At 41.9% G+C, this 25,391-nt stretch overlaps 1 protein-coding gene across 1 annotated transcript in view; it reads left to right on the forward strand.

The window, feature by feature from the left end:
• The window catches only part of map3k10 (mitogen-activated protein kinase kinase kinase 10), a 35,485-nt gene extending 13,082 nt beyond the window's left edge, over positions 1 to 22,403 (forward strand). The window contains 11 exon segments of the mRNA XM_018702134.2: positions 6,885 to 7,065; positions 8,158 to 8,306; positions 10,499 to 10,674; positions 11,582 to 11,828; positions 12,792 to 12,914; positions 16,297 to 16,435; positions 16,957 to 17,069; positions 17,165 to 17,469; positions 18,560 to 19,072; positions 19,074 to 19,104; positions 20,767 to 22,403. Of these exon segments, the coding sequence (XP_018557650.1) occupies positions 6,885 to 7,065; positions 8,158 to 8,306; positions 10,499 to 10,674; positions 11,582 to 11,828; positions 12,792 to 12,914; positions 16,297 to 16,435; positions 16,957 to 17,069; positions 17,165 to 17,469; positions 18,560 to 19,072; positions 19,074 to 19,104; positions 20,767 to 21,167 (2,378 nt within the window). The 3' untranslated portion in view covers positions 21,168 to 22,403.
• The last annotated feature ends 2,988 nt before the right edge of the window (positions 22,404 to 25,391 follow it).

A 25,391-nucleotide genomic window follows, 5' to 3' on the forward strand; every position in this document is an offset into this window, starting at 1 on the left:
AGGCAGACGGTTGGAGCCAGCACTGAGGTGGAGCTGTTGGACCTAAAGACCCAGCAGCGGAGGTGCAGGGAGGATAGGTGGATGGGAAATGTGGAGGTGTTGGAAGGTGTTAAGGGGAAGGTATCGGGGGAGTCTGTCTGGGGTTTGTTGGAACGCTGGACCTGATTTGCTGACTTGGCACCACGGCAACAGCTGTTCCAGCCTGCAGGCTACACCTGTTTATGGATGAAGGTTAGGAGGAGGAGGAGGAGGAGGAGGAGGGGAAGAGGAGACTGATGAGGGGAGGGAGAAGAACGGGCTAGAGGAAGAAAGAGGGAAAGCAAACAAAAAAACTTTGCTGTAGTTGTTGAGATAAAATGTTCCAAAAAGTGTCATATGTCCGGAGAAACAATCATCCTCGAGTCACAAAGACTTTGTTAAGTTTTGTTAGTTTCAAGTTAATTCATCTTAGAATTACTAGTTTGTATCTTCAGACTACTTCTTTAACTTGAGTTGAATGAATGGGCTGATGAGAGTTGACTCAACCTATTAAAGTAAGATTTTAAATGAACAAAACTAGCATATTAGCAGAGCATGCATCAGCTCCAGTCTTGGGAAAGAAAGGATCCTCATAGGGGCATGAGGGTTTCTCTTCTCAGAGTCGCCTCCTCTTTCCCAGAGCCAGTGTCTTAGTCTGTGACCTCTGCCCTTGTTATCATAACAACAAGTTAATGGCACAGCAGACTGAACTGATCTTTAGCCAAAATAACAGGAACAGTCTTTAGTTAACCGGTCGAGCTTTACTGTATGTGTCCCTCTCTGTTCATGGTAAGACTGAATAGTTGAGTGACATTAGGTCATACGCAGATGATTTGCATTTGTGAAGTTCCTCGTCTCTCAGCACAAGCACTGGAGGTTCGCCATCATCAGCCTCTGACCAGCAAACACTTTAGTAGCTCTAAGCCCTGACAGGTTGAATAGATCCCTGATCAGCTGATCAGACAGGTTAAATCTCTCAGCTGACTGCTCAGGTGACCAAGCCCAAAGCTCTGGCAGCTGATTGCTTGCTCTCCTGTCACATCGTTTATTTAAGGCGAGGCAGCGCAGAGAGACAATAGTGGTTTGGCACAACTGGTCCCTGTAGATACACTGTATTTGTAGTGCTTATAAAATGCTCAAGCAATGATAAATTGTATTTATTTTTTTCACAATTTGTCAATTTGCTGTATGAAATTTTGACATTATTACCTCTTCACCAAATGGCGTCATGTTAATTTACAATGTGTTTTCAAGTAACTTTTGTAATTATATTTGTCAACATTCTGCTTGAAAAAATAGGTAAAGATTAAAATTTAAGGCATGAGATTGAAACATGAGAAACTACATTTTCAAGTAAAGTGTAATATAGTAGCCTGCTTATTATGTATGAATTTTTCTTAGTATTTTACCAGAATTTTAAGTTTTTATCAGAGAGGGGGGATTCGAGGATGCAAAAAGTTATTGAACTTGCAACTTTTACAACCATGTAAAGTTTTGTTTTCATTCAGACCCTCCTGCTGTGTTCGACTGGTGATTGTCATGTTGGACTTTTACTTTTTCTGGGTACTTTTATTCTGCTGTTGATTGTTTTCTTGCATCCAAGTGCTGACTCATGTGAACTAGCACTGTAGTTTCTCTTCTGTTTCCAGGTTAAAACCACCACATGACAAACACGTTGCACTGGTTGTTTAAAGGGGTCCTCTTTCTTCTGATAGAAAGCCCAACACTCAGAAGTTCTTTGAGTGCATTCCTCTGTGGCAGACTGTAGGCTAATGTGTCACCTGAGCTTACTGCACTGACTAACTAGTCTGGAGGAACATTCATCAGGTTAAAGCCTCACTGATTACTTCTCTATCAGTGTTCAAACAGTGACTCAGTGGCATTTCTCAATACGCAGCCGGGGTCAGGGTCCAAGGATGGAGGAATGAACAGCGGGAGTTTAAAGGTTAAATCAACACTTAATCACATGGGGCAGAAAACTGACTGCTGCTCTGTTTTCTTTGGGCTGAAAACTTGACTCCCGGGCCACACCCCAAGCAGCGGGTGTTTTTGACAGCAGATCGATAATAGTCTCTGGATTGTGTCCAATACTGCAACATGCTACAGAGTTTCACGCTGTCCCAAATAGCATCCAAAACCCTGCAGTCTTCCACTAAGTCGATGACAAACTGGTGCATACTTGTAGTGTTATTGGCTTAAATGGTTGCTTGGCCTCTGTCATTCCAGCTTGCAGCCTTCTTGAGAGCATCATCCAAACGACTTCACTCTTGACACTGCATTATTTGGGCTTTTTAGCAACACAGTGCTTCATCCTTCAATTAAAATCCTGGCATGTACACGCTGTAAATTGTCCAGGTGGTGCTTTGTCCTCGTAGTGTAGTTTCAGGTTTTTCTTCACCTCAAGTAACAAGTAAAAAAGTGAGCTTTCTCTAGAACTGCACATCCAAAAGACTCTACGGTTGACACTGCACTTCTTTAGGTCCTCTGCAATACACCTGCCAAGTTTATCAGATGAGTGGTTGTTGAGAAAATCGAGAGACAGACAGATAGAGAGAGATTCCACCATTTATAGTTAGATGTTTTTGGACTTCACAGACAAGCAAAGATGCAGACTGGAACAGTTAAAGTCAATAATTTAAGTGGTGCAGCAGCAATTTTTTCCTGCTGATTAATGGCACAATATATTTAATCGAATTGTGCTGTAGTATTAAACTCTCACACTATCTCACACTGTTTATGATAATGGAGCTGTGTGAATAATCTGTGACACATCCAGGCCTGTGATATGTCCCATAACGCATGTTGCTATGGAAGTAACCATGGAGCCCGTCAGGAGCATTTCTTGCTTTCCTCTCGTTCATATGGACTCTATTTTGAGATAACATTTCCAACAGTGCTGGCATTGCATTGTGTAAAAGCCACACTATCCTTGAGGACTTTTTTTTCTCCTTCACTGTGATGAAATGTGCTGTGATGCTTCCCACACCCTTGTGGGTGTTATTTGTGTATCACTACACCGGAGGTTTCTGTGCTGCCAGCTGAACACAAACATGTTGATTTTTGTGTTTGACATATGCATGGAGCGCTGGTGGTAGTGAAGAACCTGTGGCAGAATGAATGAACATGCGCAGGTGGTGTTAAGAAGCAAGTGAGCACGGAGACGATCCAGAGGTGTGAAAGTAACACGACAATGTTATAATTACATCAGGAGGAGAGGCAGAGTGGGAGCAGGTGGAAGTGCTGCTTCAGTTTCTGTAAATATGTGTCCATTCAGTTTCTGTTGTCCCTCCTCGCTCTGTCGTCAGCCTCCGCTTTCTGTTTCCACCCTGCCCTCCACCTACAGGCCCAATGTCATGTCATGTGTTTGTACACACAAAAGAAACCGAGGGACGGGAGACTGTGAGGAGGACACACCCATCTCTACATGCAAACTTATCCCAATCTCTCTCGGTCTGGCTCCATCTTTTACTTCTCAGAGACAGAGAGAGAGAGATAGAGATAGAGAGAGAGAGAGCGTTTGCCCTGAGGAGACAGCTGTCCCTCACCGAGACGACAGTATCAGAATAGAAAACTCAGCTGGAGGATGACGGTGGCTTATTATCACTGTCAGCAGCCCGCACTTAGTCCTTGTCTGAAGACTAGACATACAGTTGCATTATCTAAACATTGTGGTGGAAAGTAACATTTACTCAAGTACAATTTGCTAAACACTTCTTCACTGTAGCATTCCCCATTTTATGGTCATTTATACTTCTGCTTCACGACTTTGTAAAGTAAAACACTGTATTCTTCTACATTTATCTGACAGCTGTAGTCACCAGTTATTTTTCAGATAAAAATTTTACATATCAAAAATGTGATCATCTTATAAATTATTGTCTTGTCTTTTTATAGATAAAATAGCGCAACAGTAATAATATAAATTCTTGATTAATCTGCTGATTATTGTTTGTTTGGTCTGTAACTTGTCAGAAAAGTAGTGAAAAACATAATTTCACATTGATATCAACATGTTAAAATTTGCTTGTTTTGTCTGATATTCAGATAAAATGTTAACTTTAATAGAGGATTAAGAAAACCAACAAATATTCATATTTGGGTGGATGAAATCAGTAACTAATGTCATGGATGTTGTCAATTAATTTATGGTTGCTCCACTAATTATTTTCATTATCAGTTTATCTGCAGGTTATTTTCTCTATTAACTGTTTTGTCCATGAGGTGAGGATGAAAATAAAAAAACATACCCAAGGTGACATTTATTAAGTCTTTGACTTAAATAAAAGTACCAATATCGAATTTTTGATTCAAAATTCTACTTAATTAGAAGTATTGTCAGTAAAATTTACTTAAAGTATCTAAAGTAAAAGTAGAGTACAAGTAAAAGTAAGTAAGTAAAAGTATTGTCAGAACAGGTACAGGTGCTGCAGTAAGGAGTTCCTGTTTATGATATATAAATGAGTATATAAAGTACAATTAAGGACTTCAAAGTTATACTTCAGTACAGTGCTTTAGTAAATATACTTAGTTACTTTCTACCACTTCTTGTTTTATCGAGCCAACTGTCCAGAACCCAAAGATATTCAGTGTATTGTCATATAAGACAAAGAAAAGGAGCAAATTTTAACTGGAACCTGCAAAAGGTTTTAAAAAATGTCTGGTGTTTAAACAATCATCAAAACGTTTGTCAAAAACAAACGATTAATCAACAAATTATTTCAGCTGTAATATAAATTAGTTAAATCTCCTCAACCTGCTTCATCAGTCAAATACTGCTCACATTTCAGCGCATCAGTAACAATATCCAATATAATCTATTATAATGTATCAGTATGAAAAGGACCTTTTGTAAATTACATTTTCAATGCATTACTTTTATTTGTAATAGAGTACTTTTATTGTACGGTATTGGCTTTTTCACTGAAGTGAAGCTACTCATGTAACTTCTTCCTGACTACAGAAATATCTACAGACTGGTCTGAGATCAATTGTTAGTCACTGAAACTGGTCTCCTAGCGAGTTTGTGGACAGAGCAGAGCACGGAGAGGCACACCTTTATCACGTGAAAGGTTTTGTGTGTGTGTGTGTGTGTGTGTGTGTGTCTGTGTGTCTGTGTGTGTGTGTGCTGGAGTGCCTGTGTGTGTAAACAAAGACACCGCTGTATGTGCAGCCTTTCTCCACCACCCTTTGCATACGCCTGTAGATAAATGAGAGAGAGAGAGAGAGAGAGAGAGAGAGAGAGAGAGAGAGAGAGAGACAGTAACCCCCACCTGCCTCCCAGTGCCTGTGAACTGTGTACACTCTAAATATTTCCATAGCCAGCTCTCACACGGAAATGAAGGAGGAAGTCGTACACAGTACATGGAAGAGAGGGAGAGAAAAAGAGAGAGAAAGATAGAGGGATGAAAGAGGTGAAAGTCTAACATGAACAAGTATACATTGAAACGACTGTCGCTGTATGGAAATTAAACTCCGACACACATACACACACACACACACACACTGCAGACTGCAGGCCCAGACATGATAGTCAGTTCCATATAGCAGAAAACTGAACAGCACACTGGTTCGACCACACCTGTACTGTAAACATGACAGTGTTATTGAATGTGTTTTACGCTGTTTTTGTTTTGTTTTTCTCTGTGGAAAAATTTTCTGACACAGTTTTAGGTAATTGGATGATGAAACTGGATCTGAGACTGGATTTCATTGTTTTTTGCACTCATAGAATGCATGCATAGAAACACAACATATATGTAAATAAAGACTTGTAGTTTGCAGAAAAATGTTGCTGATTAATTATCAGTGTTTGTATTAGAGCTTCAACTGTTGCTTGCTGCTCAAAGATTTTTAATTTGCTGTCATAAAGAACTAAGAAAAGCAGCAATATTCACATTTATGAAAACAGAAACTGTAAATTTTTAAGCCTCCACATCGGAATCGATCAAATTTCATTACGTGTCACGTCTACTTGGACTCAAGGATGACCTGACTAGAATGTGGTGGTCTCGAGATCTCGAAGATGACCTTTAAAAAAACGTTTCAGATCGTAACTCAAGAATTCACACGCTAATCATGACAAAATCTCACACAAATGTCCAAAAGGATAAAATGATGCAGTGATGATGTTTTATATCCAAAAGGTCAAAGGTCAACTTCACTGTGATGTCTTAAAGTTCTGCAAAAACATGTTCTTATTGATGCCATAGCTGCAGAACAGAGGGGGGCCATATTTCACATTTGGTCATTTGGTGACGCTAATCTTGGGCGCCCATCTTGAAAATGTGGTGGTTGTACAGATCATCTGTCCCGCTGGGTGTTTCTACATTTTAGAATTTGTAGTTTCTTTGCAGCAACATCCTTATTTGAAGCATCGTCTGCTGTCAAGGCTACAACTTTGTGTTTATTGATTTGACTTGTTGGGGTCCATCCCTTTCACTTCCTCTCTCCCTGGATGATAGCCAGGACAGAGGGCCTCCTGTTCCTCTCTCCGTCAGTCTTCTGTACTCACATCACACATCACACATGTAAATGCAGTGATAACTGCATCACATTACAACCGCAAGGTGGTGATTCTAGGAAGTGCTTTAGTTTAAAAAACACTTAGTTGTCATATAACAAGATTTGTACTCTAATGATTCATGACTCCTGGAGCTCTCTCTGCTGTCTGTGTTTCAGCTTTTTCCCTCCCTGTAGTTTGACCGGCTGTCAGAGAGCATTCGCATATCTCAAAGACACAGAAGCAGTTTTTTAAGAGTATCTGTTGTATTTCTGTGTTGCTGTCAGACTGTCATCTTTCAACACAAACTGTTCTTTGTCCTTTTGCTTCCCCCTCTCTGTCCTTTCCACCTCCTCCCCTTCCTCAGTCCTCATTCTGGAGCCGGTGGAGCGGGACGACCTGAGCGGGAAAACCCTAAAGATCACAGACTTTGGTCTGGCCAGAGAGTGGCACCAGACCACCAAGATGAGCGCAGCGGGGACCTACGCCTGGATGGCCCCGGAGGTCATCAAGCTGTCCCTCTTCTCCAAGAGCAGCGATGTGTGGAGGTACGACTCTTGTCTCTGTGTGTCACCGTATTCCCTGATTTTACAGAGACAGACTTCCATGCAGGCCATCAGGGGAGATTTTGTTCATATATTTAGTTAAAAGAAAATTGGATAAAATGTTGAATATTGGGCATTTTTTCTTTCATATTGCCTTCAACAGTCATCAGAGACAGGGCTAGACGGGAGTATCCACACAGTTAAATAAAACAGAGATTCGGTAATTGTAATTAAAGCAGGTATTAGTAGGTTTATGTCCATTTTTAATCCAGTAAAATCAGATTAAATGGCCCTAAAAGTTAATTTGGGAGAAGTTGCAACACTACAACATAAAAGGAAAAAACCTCAATTACAAGTAAATGTCCTGCATAGAAAATATCCCTTTCTGCAAACTGATGAACTGATGAAGAATAATTTCCATTATAACTTTTATAATTTGTCATTATTTTGTATGTAACTTGTATCAGTAGCTAAATTTAATAAAAGTATCAAAACTAAAATAATTCAGAAAATCAAATGCCCCCTGTGAGTTTTAGATTTAAAACTCTTCCAGTATTTAACATTTTTAACTGAATTATTATTTGTTATTTATTTATGTGTAAGCAGCATGTTACTGTTGTAGTTGGGCGAGTGAAGATAATTTGATCTATTTTACAATATAAATAGAAATATTCAAGTAAAGTGCAGCTACCTCAAACTAGTCTAATGTACTTGGTTAGTTTCCACCACTGGTGTGTTCATACTTTGAGAGGTTTTTACAACCTGATTTAAAGTGAAACATTCACCGTTTCCTCTCACAACAACAAAATACCATAAAAGCTTTCTGTGATAATTCAAGCTAATTTTCTGTTTTAAAAAAAATTCTTAGCGTGACGTTAACTTGCTGGAAATCTGTGGTGCTTTCAGCTGCATCTTGTGGCCTTTATCAGCGCTCAGGTGTAATTACTCCACTCAAGTCTGGAGCCGTGGTCTCTGATGAGAGGTGGTCACTGTCATCCTGTTTGAGGATCATTTTTGGCGTCGGAGGTGACATAAAAACATAGAAAAGAAGATTCGTTTTTTGCATCTGTTTTCTCTCCTCGTCTCTCCTCATAGTTTCGGCGTGTTACTCTGGGAGCTGCTGACTGGTGAGGTTCCTTACCGGGAGATAGATGCACTGGCAGTCGCTTACGGTGTCGCAATGAACAAGCTAACGCTTCCCATCCCTTCAACCTGCCCTGAACCTTTTGCACAGCTACTTGGAGGTAAGCAAGCAACCATCCGTACACTTTTTCAGGATCTTTATATGGACTTGTGCCTTTCTCTTTAGGGACTGTACTGTACTTCACTCATCAAGTATGACCTTAAATGTGTCGCTAAAGACACAAAAACGCTTTGAAAAGGCCCTCTGGGTGTTCACATCCACTGACGTTAAGATGTTGTAACCTGACGTGATTTTTTGAGGTTACAGCGGGCGGATTTAAAACCTTTCCTCACTGTATCTGGGAGCTGAGAAGTGTGAAAGAGTTAAAATGGATGAAGATTCATTAAGTTGCTTTTTATACATCCTCGTGCAGTCCTGCGCCTGAGCTCCCCTGGGCCGGATTTCTCCTTTTCACCTTGCAAATAATCCTGGCAGCACTCTGTTAACAGTGGTAGAGTATTAACCGGCTCTTGTTTCACAGTTCAGGTCATCTCTGTTTGAACACACACCTGCCTTATATCCAAATTGCCTTAATGTGCTTATTCCTAAGCTACTTTTTGATGCGATTGGGTAAGCTGCACACCAGGTTTTATGTCTAATAAAAAAGAGAGAGAGAGAGGGAGCTGTTTCTCAAACTGTCAGCCCCAGCAGCAAACTTCAGTCACCTTCCTCCACTTCCCTCCCACTCTGCTCCTAAAGCTCTTTTCCTCTTCATCCCCCCCTCTCTCACTCCACTTCATCTGATCCATGTTCATCCGTTAATCTCTCCTTTGTCATCCCTCACTGCTCTCTACACTCTGTTTACTCCTGTCATCATCTCACTTTCATCTCCCCTCCCTGCAACTTCATCCACATACTCTTTATGCTAATTTATCTTAACCTAATAAATGAATGGTACCTGGTAAAAAAAAAAAAAAAAAAAGTTTTTAACCCCATTAAAACAACTCTCTGCATCTGCACTGAAATGATTTTCTTATACTCTTTTTGCCATGAATTGTGTCAGGCTTGTAGATGTTTGTGGCTGTGGTTTAGTGTTGGAGAGACAGTGCTGATCAGTCTGTGGCTCGGCAGATTATTGTAGGTGTTTCTGCAACACTGTCAGTCAGGGTTTGGCTCACGACGGCTGCCATATGCTGTCCCATCTTGCTCTCTTCCACTTCTCCTGTTGCCTTCACTACTGCCAGAAAAGGCAGATAAATATCCAGACCAACAATTCATGGTTCAGTTCTTTGTATTATAACAATGATCTGACTGTATGTTAGGCCGTTTACAGATTTTTGCTTTTTTATTATTTATCTATTTATTTATTTGTCTTACTGTCAACAAATCCTACTGACATGTATTATCTGTCTGTCTAAGGCTTAATATAGTTTCTTCCTTTGTGCCATTGAACTCCATTGTTGTCCTCAAACTAGCAAAAACACATCAGTGAGCAACACTGTTACACTGGATAACATGTTTCTTCATTATGCTGAACATGGGTACTGTAGTTTATTTTGATTCAGTCCCAAATACACCGTCCTGCTGCTGGATATATTCACTGCAGCACCAAATGTGTCTCAATGCGCAGCTGAAAATAGTCCCTAGCAAGAGCACTAGCTCAGCTGTTTTTAGAAGTTACTGAGCCTTTTTTTTTAGGGGTTGAATGCACTTAGTGTAAAAATCACTTGGGACAAAAGCTCCTACTAAATGAAAGCAGTAGAGGAATGTAAGTAAGTACATTTACTCAGGTACTGGAGTCAAGTAGGTATTTGTATGTTACTTGGGTATTTTCTTTTCATACCACTTTATACTTGTACTCCACTGCATTTATTTGACAGCATTAGTCAAAAGTTATCTTACAAAATCTAATTTTTTGCAGACATAACATATAAAATGCTTATAAAATATGATGTGCAGTTATACATTAAATTTACTGGCGACGATTGTAATCATTTCTTGGTTTCAGCTTCTTAATTGTGAGGATTTGCTGCTTTTCCTTCTAATAATGTTAATAATGTTAATTTATTGTTGATAACTTTAACAACTCACTATTGTCAGAATTTTTATAAAAAACAAACAAAAAAAAATCAATTGATTCATTGAGAAAATATTCAGCAAATGAAAACATCATTAGTTACAGTCCTATGGGAAATAATAAAATATGAACCCCACCTTGCAGTAGTGATGACAGTTGACCTATAAAATACATTATACATGACACTAACCTCATGACCTCTGAAATCACCCGTTGTCTTGTCTCTTGTCTGTCAGAGTGCTGGAGCCCCAACCCCCACAGCAGGCCCTCATTCACCAACATCCTGAGGCGACTGCTGGCCATCGAGCAGTCGGCCATGTTCCAGATGCCTCTGGAGTCCTTCCACTCCTTACAAGAAGACTGGAGGCTCGAGATCCAGCAGATGTTCGATGAGCTCAGGGCCAAAGAGAAGGTGAGAGATCTGAAAACGCACATAATGACAATTACAAACATTTCGTGCTTCCACCTTCTTAAATGTAAGGATTTGGTGAGTTTGGTGAAAAATGGCTGCACCTAAAGCAACTACAGCAGTAAAATGCTGCTTAAACATTGATACATCAGTAATAATAACCGATTCATATAATGTATAATAGCACAACACTTACAGGGGCTTCAGTACTTTTACTTTAAACACTGTACATTAAGTACTTTTGCCTTATTATAGTTAAATACTTTTACTGGAATAACTTTGTCATTGCAGGACTTCTACTTGTAATGGAGTGTTTTACATTGTGATATTAGTACTTTTACTTAAGTAAAGAATCTAAATACCTGCTCCACCACAGTGTATAGATGCTAATCGAAAGCTCAGCAATTGGCACATACTCTAAAATACAGTCTTTAGTTGGAAGGAAATGGGTATGAAAGACTGAATGAATTAATATGTGACTATCTAGTTTTAAATTAAACAAAAACAGTCTTTGAAAGGAATGGAAAATACAGTGAACTGTCAGTAAAAGATGATGATTCCTTTCTCTTTTATCTGAGTTTGACATTTGTTTTTAGAAGAAGTCAGATATTTTTTCATCTGTCTGAGGTGTTCATGACATTCAGAATTACTTTAGCAACAAGTCTGCTGTGAAAAAAGGTGTTAGGGGAGGTGTTGCTACTAACAACCTCCTCTCCTGATCATCTCATCTGCTCCTCTTTTCCTCTTCCTCACTTCCTTGTTTCTTCCTTTCCTCTCTTCCCCTCTCTCTCCTCTTTTCCTTCTCCTCATTGTTTCATCCCTCGCCTCCTCTTCTTCTTCCTCTCCTCATCTTCTATCTTCTGCCCCTCCTGCTCTCCTCTCCTCTCCCTCTTTCTCCTCCTCTCTGCAGGAGCTGAGATCTTGGGAGGAGGCATTGGCTCGGGCGGCCGAGGAGCAGAGGGAGCAGGAGGAGCAGCTGAGGAGGAGAGAGCAGGAGCTGGCGGAGAGGGAGATCGACATCGTGGAGCGAGAGCTGAACATCATCATCCACCAGATGTATCAGGAGAAACCCAGTGTGAAGAAAAGGAAGGGCCACTTCAAGAAGAGCAGATTACTGAAGCTGGGCCGAGACAGCAACTGCATCAGTCTGCCCTCTGGTGGGTGAAACAAAGAACTGCAGTTTGTTTCAATCTGATGAATCAGGGCCATTATTAGTCAAACCTATCAATAACTGATCACGTGTGTTCAGAGAAGGAATAGCCAATCAGAAATATAGATCTGCTGTACTGTACATTCTTTAAAATTCTGCAAAAACATTAACAATCAAAATTTTTGTTGAGATTTTTACTTTTATAAAGGTGTTAAACAGGAGCCCAGGTGCACAAAACTGGCAGAGCTCCTGGTATGATGTCACTTATTGTTACATAGTGTTTTTCCCAGTTTAGAAATTTAGGACACAGACTACTTGAAGGTAACTTGGACAAAAGTTTTACCATTATAAAAGAAAGAGGAGGCAACATTAAAAACAGCAAAAAAAAAAAAAAAAAAAAAAAAACAGGTTTAGTATAACTGCAAAAGTGAGGGCCTCCTGCCTTGAATAGATTTATACAAAGAAAGTACCATAAACAGGAAAAAAATTAAGTCAATATTTGCTGTGACCATCCTTTCTTTCTCTTCATGTAATACCAGACTGAGTCCATGATGTTGAGATCAGGGCTCTGTGGGGGTCAGACCATCTGTTGCAGGACTCCTTGTTCTTTCAGACTCTGGCTATGTGTTGGGCTTGTTGTCAAGCAGTGGAATGACTTTGGTACCAATCAGACGCCTTCCTGATGGTATTGTATGATGGAGAAGAATCTAAACATCTAAAGTGCTGAAAACCAGAAGGCTTTATGGGAAAATGGTTCAGGGTCATGACCTCAGGGAACCAGGGGAAAGAGAGGTGGTACAGTTCATGGCTGACACTTTAAACCTCGAACACCAGGGCGTTTTAATGCAACTTATACTGAATCTCACACTTGTCTGCACTTTGCTGTGTGTTCCCAAAAAGCTAGAATTTACTAAAATGTTTGACACGTGAAAAATGAGTTGTCCACATTCTCTCTCTTTGTGTCCCGCAGGCTTCGAGCATAAGATCACAGTGCAGGCGTCTCCCAGTGTGGACAAGAGGAAGACGCAGGGAAGCGAGAGCACCACCCCGCCTGCCAGCCCGGGGGTCATACCTCGACTGAGAGCCATTAGATGTGAGTGCAAATACCCAGAATCAGAAAGTGAGCGGATTCAACAGAAATGTTAAATGGTTTTCTTTTCTTTTTCTTTTTTTTGGTAACTTGTGAATTTTGTTTTGAAATGTAGTAGTAGCTCTATACATCAGAAAAAAGATACAGCCTATAGTGACTATTTGGTGCAGTAGGAACAGGAGTGACAGTCTGAAAACAACTGGTCTATATAATAGTGCACACTGACACTGTGAAATCCCTGAATGTAGATTTGTGTACTGAATTTAATAATAATACCAGAAGATGGGTTCTCTAAAAGCTTGATTGGTAATGTAAACATAAATTGAGTGATAACTTAAGGTAACTTATCTGATGACTAAAACTTAAATGCTAGTGCAGGTGGTTTTCACATGAAAAAAAGCAGTTGCAAGAGAAACTTTTTTTTCTCTTTGAGTTTATTCAATCATGGTTTGTTTTTGAAGAATGTGGGGAAACCGGAGTGCCCGGTGTAAACCCAGGGTAAACGGGGTAAACTCAGGGTTCCCAATTGCATTGTTTGTTTGTCTTGGTGGAAAAAAGAAACCCCGGATAATTTTTTACCCCAATGACGCCTTTTCAAATTTTCCTGAGAGGCGTGCAGATGGCTTCACGCAGAGATGAGAAAAATCTGCGGATTCTGCTGAATTTCATTGGTGTCATCTTCAGGTGAGCTTTAAAAGAGCAGGCAATGTATTTTTCGATCTGCGGGTCTCCCAAAGTAAGCAGAGAAGGCATAATATCTGCACAATTCCAGTTTTTGCACAGGCTGTTATAAATGGCCTTGTCGAGGTGTTTCACCATGTCCAGGGTGATATCAAATTCTTCACCCTCGACTTCAGCCCATATTATCTCGAACAGCCTCTTTATGATGGTTTCTGGGTTGTCAACAGCGCAGTTTGCCTTTGCTTTGCCAAAGACCCTCGAAACCAACTTCTCAACAATGATCCTGACGAGGAGCCTGTTTTTTTCCACCTTCGCTCTGAGATCTTTTTCCTCTTCTTCACGTTTGGCCCGTGTCTCAGTGTCTGCCACAGCGAGTGACGTCACCCTGTCACTGTGGGTGTCAGCCTGTGTGTTCAGCCACCACCCCATCAAACCGAGGAAACGCCACACTCTGGTGCTGATGTCAGCAGACACGAGTTTGCGTGGCGGAGCAACAGCCATTCTGATGGAAGATGAACCCGGACCATTTGATTCCGCAATGGGCTTTGGCCGTATCTCATTCATATGATCGTTGAGGAGATCACCAATTTCTTTTCTGAGGACTTGGACTTCTCCATTGTTGATGTCCTCCATCCATTTAGGTTCACAGACCTCATTCTCTTCTTGTTTTTTGTCACCATCTGCTGTCGGAAGCAGAGAGTCAATACCAGCCATGAGGGACTGCACTGACTGCCTGCTTTCAGCTTCTGTGTGGTCGAAGAATGTGGCCTTCAGTTGTTCCGTGATATGACAAATTGATGCCTGGGCAAACTGCTTTGCAACAAATGTCTTAATCTTTCTCCCCACTGTGTTCAGGGAGAATTGATGTTCTGGTGCTCCGGCAGCACCTCTCTCTTCAGGGCTCTTGACCTTGTCCACAATCACCTGCGCGATGTCATCTCCCACAGTTTTAATCTCCAGGAGGGAGCCAGATTCCAGCTGCTTATGATCATAGTGCATCATATCAGCCAGAATGGGCGCTGTAATTTCCCTGACCTCCTTCTGGATTATCTCCTGGACAGCTTTCGACGTTGCAGCCACAAAGCTGTCCCTTGATTTGGTTGATGACTGATGGTGAGCATGACTCTCTTCCAACTCCAGATTTCCATTGTTGTCCATTTGTGGAGGGGTGACCTCAGTTCTCTTCCTTTGTGGTCGAGGTGTGCATCCAACGGTCATCTTTCCCATGAGCTCTTTGATCAGTTTGCAGGCGTGACTTACCATACGATTAAGTCTGCCAGGGGGAGTGACACGTGGAACACTATCTGACACACCGTCCACTTTAGCAGAGAGAGCAGAATTGATGCTTTCTGTTACCTCTCTTACGATCAGCTCAGTCAGGCATTCTGAGCTGACTGTATGGACCTCCTCTGTAAAATCCAGAGCCTGAGCAAAGGTAAGAGGAAGTGCGTTGCTCAAACTGGACAACACACCCTCCTCAGACACGGCTACAGTGGTGCTCTGAAGAGCCATTGGGATGGATTTGGTCATGATCAGTATGAGATCCAAAAGAATTTGTGCCATCATGATTTTTGAGGCATTGTCAGGTTTACCTGATTTAAGATTTTCAAACTGATCCGATGTGATTCTTGCGAAGAAGGATTCAACGATGGGGAGTAGGATGTCCACGTTGATCTCTGGTCTCACTTCTGTATGTGTACTGTGAGTTCTACTCATGGTGAGTAGTTGGGATTCACCCTGTGAAATCTCTGTTCCACTCATGGTGTTTTTTTTTTGTTCTGATCCGCTATCCTGGATGCTTCTAACTTGGCTTACTTTTCGTGCGAACTGTTGTGTAAGTGTAATGAAGACTGTGTAATGTGGGTGAATGTGTCCTATATGCCTACGCTTTGATACGTCATAGGAAAATAAATACGTGTAAAGGAATTCTAGAACGCGCGTTGCTATAGGTACAACAACCCGATTCAGGCAGGAGGCGCGATGGGCATGTTCCCACTGACATTAGCCGCATCACAGGCAGCCAGGGCGCGCGCTGTATTTGCCGAGCATCTGCATGTATTAAAAGACAGATTTTAGCGCTATCATTGATGACTGGATTCCATTCACTCAGGACTCCTAAACACAAAAGCTCACTTTGAGAGGGCGTCAGAGAGAGAGCGAGAGAGAGAGCGCATGCGCAGAGCGCGCGAGCCTCGCCTCTCTGTTGAACGGGACTTGCGCGTGGCCCTCTTTTCAGTACCACCAATAATGAAAATAATCAGCGAGCACAGACAGGCTCACGTTTCTCACTAGCTTCTAAATAGTAATAGTAGTAATAGTTCAAGGTTGGTTCAAAATAATAAGTTTCTGATCAAATATTTAACTATCTCTCCTCTTCTCAGCCTGGTATAATTTCACATGGAGCCTTGATTTATTTATTTATTTTGATAAATATACAGTTGTTTGTCAAAAATTATTTGGCATTAATTAAAAAAAAAAACATGTTTACAGTGTGATAAGAGTGATAATGCGTTAAAGAACCTAAATGAACTTTAATTTTATTCTCTGATAATCTAGCAGCATTTTTAATAGATAGATGCTCCATGCTTTCATCAAGGAGCTCAAGACTTTTACTCATCTGCTGACTTTGGGTGGTTGACACAACATGCAGCATAACGTGTGGAACAGTTAAAGATTGTGTCACACTGTTCGTATTGTCCCTCAGTGACACCGAGTGATGGCAGTAAGACGTGGGGACGCAGCGCAGTGTGTAAGAAGGAAGACCTGACGACCAACAAAAAGAAAGGACGCACATGGGGACCAAGCTCCACTCACCAGAGAGAGAGGGTTGGCGGGGAAGAAAAGTACGTACGTTAGTAATGAAAATAAATAGATTTTTTTTTCTCTCTAATGAGTATTGTCAGTAAAGCATGAACAATTCATTTACCAGTTCCCAGAGGATTCATGATCCCACACACTAAAAGGTGTGTGTAAAACCTACTAGTCCACAGAAAGGAAGAAACATAAGAGAAAGTCACAACTCTTTCTACACAGATTTAAGAAGGTTAATATCACCAAACACAACTTACCTGACAAACTGTGGATTGTGATAACCGCGAGGCTTGATATCACGGGCAAGATGAAGCTGACTTTTCTCATATTGTTCTTGACAGATTATTTCTCACAGTCAGTATCTCATTACCGTCAGCTGAGCAGCCAGAAGCAGAGCAATTAAATCTGTGAATAAGAAGAAGATACCTATCATCATATCATGAAACGTTTTGCATTCTGTCTGAAAATAAGTAATTGTTGTGGCACTTACTGATTTAATTAATTATTTAGAAATGTATTTTGATTGTAGTTGGGAATATTTCTCTGTTTGCAGGCTGAAATCACTGGGTGAGGGAAGCAAAGTTTGGTCGTCCAGCGCACCAAATCTGGGCAAATCCCCCAAACATGCACCCATGACTGCTGGCTTCTCCAGCCTGAATGAAATGGGTGAGCATTGGTTTTTTTCATTACAAGCTGTTCATCTCTAACTTAGACCTCATCCAAGCTCTTTTTAAAATTTCCCCCGATTTCCTCTTCAACAGAGGAGTGCTGTGAGTTCGAGGAGTCACCAGGGTCCTTGCTGCCCTCAGAGACCAGCAGTAACGGGGCCATGGAGGACGCAGGGTCTCTATGGGGCAGCCTGGGGCCCAACACGATGCCTGCTGTCGCGGTGTCCAGTACGGGCTCCTGTCAGGGTCCTGGAGGTCTTGGGGCGGGGGTGAGCTACCAGGACTCGCTCCGGCGCTGCAACCAGAGGAAGAAAAGCGATATGTTGTTGTTGGGCTGCGCCTCTCTGCTCGCGTCCGTCGCCCTCGGACAAGACCTGCTGCAGCTGGGAAAACTGCAGGTATGATAAACATAGAAAAAGCAGAGACTTATAAAACCAAAGCATTAACACAATAGTCAAAGCACTGATAAGTGACAACACACAGAACAAAAAAAACTGCCACAAAAGCAAAATAAAACATAACTTCCTGTCAGGCATCAAATTACAAAATGAAACACAGCAGTATGAATTTCAGGACCAGTTTCTGTTTTTCCTGCAGGTATGTGTCAGCGTATTTCAGCTGATATTTTACTTTGGGGATTGGAGTTTATTATGGGATGCTCTACACTGTATGTTTAGTGCTTGATATCTTGCCAGTTTGTGAGATTTGATTGTTTTTAATCTGTTTTTATCAGATCTTTTTTATTTTACACCCCTGTCTGCAAACAAAACAGGATAACAAAGTTTATAGACTCCTCCTGCAGCCACTCACTTATAGAATTAGTGTTTAATAGTGTTTTCTTGGATCAGATTAAACTTCTTATAATCACATTTGTTGCTGATCAGGTGAGTCTCCTCATGGCCACAGTCAATAAATACTTCAAATGAGGTAATGCACCATGCCCCAAAGCATGCCATGCCTCCCACCGCAGTACAGTAACTGAAATCACACCCACTGTCCCTGGATCTCAAACAAGGGTCTTACCAGAGGAGAATCAGAGTGTACAGTGAGAGCATCAATGAGCGTAATGATGTGGATATAATCTTTTGCTGTTGTTGGTTTAATAGGGTGTTAATCAGATGAATAATATTATGTATTTTTTCAGAGGAGGAAACTCACAAGATAGAAGTCAAACTGTTCTTATGGCAGCCTTACTAACCATGTCAATCCCAACAGCACTTTGGTTTTGCACCTTCTGTTCAGTCACTTTATTATTAACCCTGATGCATATAAACAGCATAAACTATTACTCTTGGTTGTACCAAGTCTTTATGTGTTGTTATAGAGATCCAAGCAACATCTGAGCATCATTTTTCTCCCTAATGGGAAATGAAGCTGCACAGACTTAACCGTGTTTGTTCAGTTTTTTATCCAACCTGGTGATATTTTCTAAGAGACTAATCCTCATTGGCCTTACAGCACACTAATGTGACCTGATGTTGTCATCAGGTGCTTCAGGACGAGCAGGACCTCAGAGAGGAGCAGCGCAAGAAGAAGGAGGGTCTCTTTCAACGGACGGGACGTTTCCGTCGCAGCACCTCCCCACCCAGCCGAAACCTCTCCCTCTCCCTCTCCAGACATCACGACTCCACGCTGCCCTGCATGGACCCCTCTCCCTCTGTCACACTCCTCTCTCTGTCCTCTCTGTCCGACTGCAACTCCACAAAGTCCCTCCTCCCCTCTGACCTGGACGAGTACCCCCTGACCCCGATGGCGGGGGTCAAAACGCCGGCGGTGGCGGCTGCTGCGCCAGCTCCGGCCCTGAACCCGCTCTTAGACCTGCGGGCAGAGAGCTTCAAGAAGGAGCCCAACCAGTCGCTCACACCCACCCACGTGTCTGCGGCCATGGCCCTGAACAGAGGACACAGACGCACCCCTTCGGACGGGGCAATACGACCGCGAGCCCAAACTCTGGGACACCACAGGACGCCGTCGGATGGGAGCATGCCCATGCCTCCTCCACCCTGGGGTATCGCACATCACAACAAACAAAGGTAAAGTGACAAATAAGTCTGAACATGCTTTTTATGGTATTAAAGGAACATTCAGCCATTTTTCACTGAGATATTTTACCAGAGAAGTGGAAACTTTGACCAGTTGGTGGTGCTAATTGGAGGATCAACAAGTCATGAGGATTCATACTCTGTTGACAATGTCTGAACACAATTTACTGACAATTCATCCAGTATTTGTTGTGATATTTCACAGTTTTCATGATTTATTTAATTATTTTTTAACTGGGAATTCTCTTTAGATATATCATCTCTTTTATAGGAGCAAGCAAGACTATTATGGCAGTGAAAAATAGTGTATGAGAACACACACAATCACAGGGAGGCACTTACAGTCTCTGAAGGCACAATACAGTATAACTTGAAAGAAATCACCCTCCTGCCAATGTAAAACAATTATACTTTTCATGAATCAGTTTAGATTGATTTCTTACCTTCCAGTCCGACATTAAATCAGTCCACACTGGTATGATATTAAACCTTAGATAATCCATCCCTGCACAGGAGGCAATCACAGTCTAGACTAGTTCTCGTTTGTGGCTCCCTGATGATGGGACAAGCTCCCGGTTGCTATCAGAGCAGGGGCGTCCCCTTCTATCTTTTTCTGTCTCTTTCTTCCCAGAGCAGCTCCTCCCTCACCTAACACCTCTAACACCCTAACATGCCTAACTCGCACTTACTTTGCACTTTGGGTGCACCTCTTTACCTGATCTCCTTTCACTTTGTCTTATTGAAAAAGATTTGGAACTTGGTACTTACCTCAAGGTCTCCTCCTGCACTGAAGCTTTAGTGTTGTTCCTCACTTGTAAGTCGCCTCGGAATAAAAGTGTCTGTCAAATGAGTAAATGTAAATGTAAATTCAAGGCTTGCCTGACAAGATTGAAGGTGAAAAAGAATCAATTATAAAGGAGGACATTAGGCAAATAAGAATGATTTTCATTAACAGTTTGTCTAGAAAATGTCAGAAAACGTATCCATTGTAAAAACCTAGAGGCCAGTGTGAAGCCACCATCACCCCCCCTGCTAGAGCCTGAACACATGAACACATATACAAGAGGAGGGTCAGAGTGAGAGGGAGTTATGTCTCTGAAAGCAGCCAGCAGTGCATCCCCGAAACCAGAGAAAGCATTAACAACAAAGGGGGAAAAAAACTTTCATAACACTCATGCAACACAGTAAATCGCATCTTGACAGGGTCATGATTTTTTATCAACAAAACGTGACTATGAAAAGCGTGTTGTCACGTCGCAGTGTCGTCACTCATGACAAAACCACACTTTTTAAGCGCTACTGTTGGTTGAAAGCTTGATTTGAAATTAATTTTGTCTGTGGTGGAGAGGCTGTCTGTATCTGATCCAAAGCCTCTGACACAACCAATCAATAGGCTGACAAATTATAACAGGAAGCTGCACAGAATATAGGAAACCACCTGGAAAACTGTTGGTGGAAATCTGTTGGCGACGGGCCCGCAGTGTTGTACTGGTGAAAATAAAGACAAGAACAGACAAGAATCAGCACTTCATGTTGATATGGACTAGTTGGACATGTGAATGGAAGTTGTGTGGAACAACAACATACCCGACATCTTTGCTTGAACAAAGACCATGAAATATTTGTTTACATTCTTCTCTCTTCATTATCCAGGTACACAGGACACCCTGGACATCCCCCGCCTTCCCGACCCCTCCACCATCTTCCCAATCCCTCATCGGCGTAAAGCCCCCGCTCCACCGATCCCTGAACCGGATCCTCTCTGCCTCATCAGCCCCCTGGAGAGACCCAAGACGCTGGAGTTCGCCCCCCGGCCACGGCCCACCCCGGCCAGGATGAGAGCCGACCCCTGGAAGCTGGGCTCTCTCTCTCGGACCCTGAGCTCGTCGCCGGGCAGCAGCTGCGACAGCCCGCTCGGTTCGGGGGACAGCAGCGCCAGCGCTGCGCGACCCAACCTGATGGACATGGACATGGAGGGCCAGAGTTCGGACCACACTGTCCCTCTGTGTGGACAGCTGCAGCCTGCCACTCTGTGTGGACAACAATACTCGTAGTGAAAAAAAAACTACAGCGAGTAAACATTTCCAATTCTACTTTTTTGCATTCAAACCTGTTCCAGGACATTAGAGCTTGGGCTGAATAAAGAACGCCTTCTGATGTCTGAGCCGAGCAAAGTGCACTCACCGAAGTTTGCAAAAACATCCTACTTCTCGTCATGTTTTTAGGCACTTACTGGAAGCCATCCCTCTCGTGTGCCCTTTTAGCGTCCTAATAAGGTGTGAAACACTTACAGCAAGCCTTTTCCCCGATAGTGCTCTCTAACCTGCACGATACTGAGGGTCCTAGAGGCCTCTTAAAAGCCTTGTAGTACGTTCACCCACCTACTTTACCCAACACTACTTCCTTCCCACCTTGGAAACCATCTCTACCTGCTTCTTAGTGCCCCATGACCAGGTTGCACAACCTTCAAAAGCCATTCAAATACTTAAAAAGGCCACTTTTTGACTTTGCTAAGTGTTCGTTTCAGTCCATCTGCTTGTGCTTTTGCCTGTCTGTGTAGCCGCCCACTTCCTGCTCTCATCTTTCCTGTCTCCTGCTCCACAAAGACCACATAAATCTTCCATCGCTCACTAAGTCACCTAAACATTTGTCATTTCAGGAGTGTTTCTCTGATAGAAAGAAGAGCTGGACTGTAAATTCTTAATTAGAGTGTCCTTGTTCTTATTTTGCACGCCCTTTGTTCCACCGGTGCACAAACATCTCCCATTTAATTCCTCACGTTTCTCTGCATGGGGGGAGTCATCGTCCTCTTCCTTCCAAGACTGAGACAGGAAAAAGCCTTTTTCTCAAAGCACTGGTGGACTGGTGATATCCTCAGCCTTGTACAGTAAAAAAAAAAAAGAAAACAAAAAAACAGAGTTTATTTTCTCAGTGCTTGCACCATCCCTGCCGCAACCTGTTAGCAAAAATGTTTTTCTATTGGTTTGGCAGACCAGGTGTGTTTCTCTATGTGTGAATGTGTATATACTACTGTACATGTGTATGGATGAACAAAATGGGTTCTTTTTTGTTGCGTGCTGGTGCTTTTTCAGTGCATGTTATTTTACATGTGAATGGTTGGCTGTACACCACATGCAGCACTTCTTCTAAATAAGACTACACACGCATTCACATCCGTTTGTCTTTTACACGTTTTATTTCAATGAAGACATTCCTCGCTAGCAGCCAGTAGCAGTCTGTATGGATTCCGGACACACACGCACACACACACACACACACACACACACACACACACAGAAAAAAAAGGAAACGCTGAGGGAAACAAGCTACCTGATTTCAACGTCAACCTCATGTTCATGTAGGACTGTTTTTGAAGCTTCATATCCTCTCCTTTGACCTGCTGTATTCAACATCAATGGCACTTTAGGAGCCATGTCGTGCAACTAGTTAGTCTCTCTGTGGACTGGTGGACTCGGCAAAAGCTGCTCTAGTCACGACTGACAAATCAACTTTTATCTCCGGAGTTGTTTTTCGTACAGCGTGGACAGTTTGTCTTGGCTGCAGGTGGTATTTACTTGACTGTGCAAATTTCTCTGGGTGAGCGTGCGAGCGTGAATACGAGTGTGGTGTGTGAGTGTTTGTTATTATTTGTATGGGATCAAGACAATCCCATTGGTAGAAGAGTGAGCCCAAACTCATTCTCCTTGTGTGGTTAAGAACACTGAGTATTTATTAAATTTATTGTTATTATTGGAAAGGATTAATTATTATTACTATGCTCTTCCTGGGATATCTGTATATATTTGTTAATATAACAGGAAAAACCAAGGAGAACTGAGGAAACTGCGTACTGAAATGTCCATGTTGTCTCCAGTCTCAACCTGTGACTTTTCTGGGTTCAATGAGGAATAAGTGTGAATTGTGATGAATGAGAGACAAATAAAAAAAAGAAAAAAAAAAACAATGAAAGATTCTTTAGTGTCAGTGCCACATCTGTTTTTGTCATGAGCTCATATAGTATATTCAGTGCAGTGATGGAAGAACAACTCAGATCCTTTACTACTAAGTAAAAATAGCAATGAAAGAGTATAAAAAATACAACATTTACTTAAGTACTTTCATAAATGTAAAGGGTCTGAGCTTGGAAGGATTACTGAATCGGTCTCCCAGACAAAAAAAAGGTCAATCATACAACTATAGAGAGGCTCAAAATGACTCATAATCAACACACATACAAAGTGACTTTGTAGTTGTCTCTGAGTCTGGGTGTCTTGCTCCTATAAGGGTGGAGGCCTTTTCACAGGAGGAGCCCTTTGTCTAATAGTCCTTCCATGGATCCAAGTGCTTCTTCCACCACTGTACATTAGCAGAATTGTACTTGATTTATAAATGTACACTGACTGCTGATGGTTACTGTGTCGCTGTCCCACCAGCAGTTTGGTGGTTACATGCCTGAGATCAGCTGAGACAAAGGCGACTGCAGTAACAGATAAAATCCTCTAGGTGTCACTACTGTGTCCTATGATGTCATATCATTCCCAAGTCTGCTGTTTTTCTCCATGTGATGCGTTCCTATAGTCGCTCTCTGACACTGCAGTTGGCATAAAAGGCAGACGAAGGTGCACTCATGCATTCAGCGCAGCTAATGAAGGTTTTAGGGTTAAATCTGAGACGTTAGTGAGGAGCGAAATATTTTAAACAGCCAAACAAAATGTGATATTTCACACTGAAACGACCACCTTTGAACGTAAAGACAGATCCAGACTCATGCAGTGTATACAGATGACACAAATACACACTCACACACTCCACTGCTTTGTCTGTCAGTGTGACCGCCAATCAAACACCAATCCAGACGCCAGCCAGTTACCTAGCAACCCCTCTTCACTTCCATGGCGATGCTATTAAAAGCAACAACAAAGAAAAGGGTGAAAAAGAGAAAAAAAAGAGATGAAAATGAAGTGAAGAAGAGAGGGAGAGGTGTTAAAGAGTCACCAGAAAGGACTGAGCAGGCTGAGTGTCACATGGTCGGTTCACAGCAGTGTTTGACTCTGTCATGCGTTTATCACCCTTTCTGGCTTTCACTGCATTTCCTGTTGTCTATCAGTCCATGTTCTCTTTTAAGTTTAAGGGAGCAAATATATCTCAGTGTAGATACTGTTGGAAATGTGGGATTTCATGATACAAGGGAGGTGGACAATGATGATGCCACTTCAGAGAGGAATGAGGAGAGATGAAAGTAAAGAGGAGGTGGACAAAGAGGGAATGATACACACTGTGTGTGTGTGTGTGTGTGTGTTTTTGAAGTGAACAACTAACCAGATTGCCTGCCAGTTGGTGCGTCCTCAGATCTGCAGACTAACTCCCTTTGTCCTTCACTGAATCTTTGTCAGATCATTACATCTTTTCATAGTTTCAAAATGATCTGTATATCCAGAACATTATAAGGAATCTGAGCCGAGTGACACGGTTTCAAAATGACTGATGAATAAATATTTAAGCACTGAATAATTGAGCTCCATGTTGGAGAAAATGGTGACAAAGACGTGGAGTAAACAAATGTCTAGGGGTGATTTTTTAAAAATGCAGTTTATGATCAATCAGATCCTGAAACAAACTGATTCTACTCAGTTTACTTGTCACAGATAGTGCTGCTCTGCCTGTGGAAAGAGTTTAAGATCATCTGTGGCTCTCAAGCAGCTCAGTCAAGTCATGGGTTATCTCAGTTTGGGCTTGTTGACTACAATTTTATCCAAAAAGCCTGAGTTACATGGATTTGGAAAGGGAGGAGGGAGATCTCAGTCAGTTTTTCAGCTACACCCATACAAAATAAATAAATAAATAAATAAAAGTCAGATATTCTCACCTCTGCTGCTTCACTTTTAACCATTTAGTATTTCTTCTTTGTTTGTCTTTTCATGCTGACTCTTCTCTTTTGTTCCAGGAAGTCAGAGGATGTAGTTGAGAGCTCGTCACTGATGCAGTACACCTGAGCAGGCTGGGCTCAGGTATCTATAACTGGCACTGCAAAGTTCTTTCACTTTCTGGTTCCCTTTGTTTTGTTGTTTCATATCCACACTCTCGCACGCCTCATTGCACTCACACCTCTTCTGTATTTTTGTGCTTTATGTACTTAAAGTACTTGTTGGAGACAGGTCCATTTAGAAGCTGTTCTTAAGATACACAGTCACACAGTCTTCATCAACAGACAATGTTTGCTCAGTGTTGTGGAATTGTAAGTGTTCAATTTTTATTTTTTTCTCATCACTTTTAAAAGG

This window comes from Lates calcarifer, linkage group LG21 (assembly GCF_001640805.2).
Source record: "Lates calcarifer isolate ASB-BC8 linkage group LG21, TLL_Latcal_v3, whole genome shotgun sequence".
NCBI classification, from domain to species: Eukaryota; Metazoa; Chordata; class Actinopteri; family Centropomidae; genus Lates; species Lates calcarifer.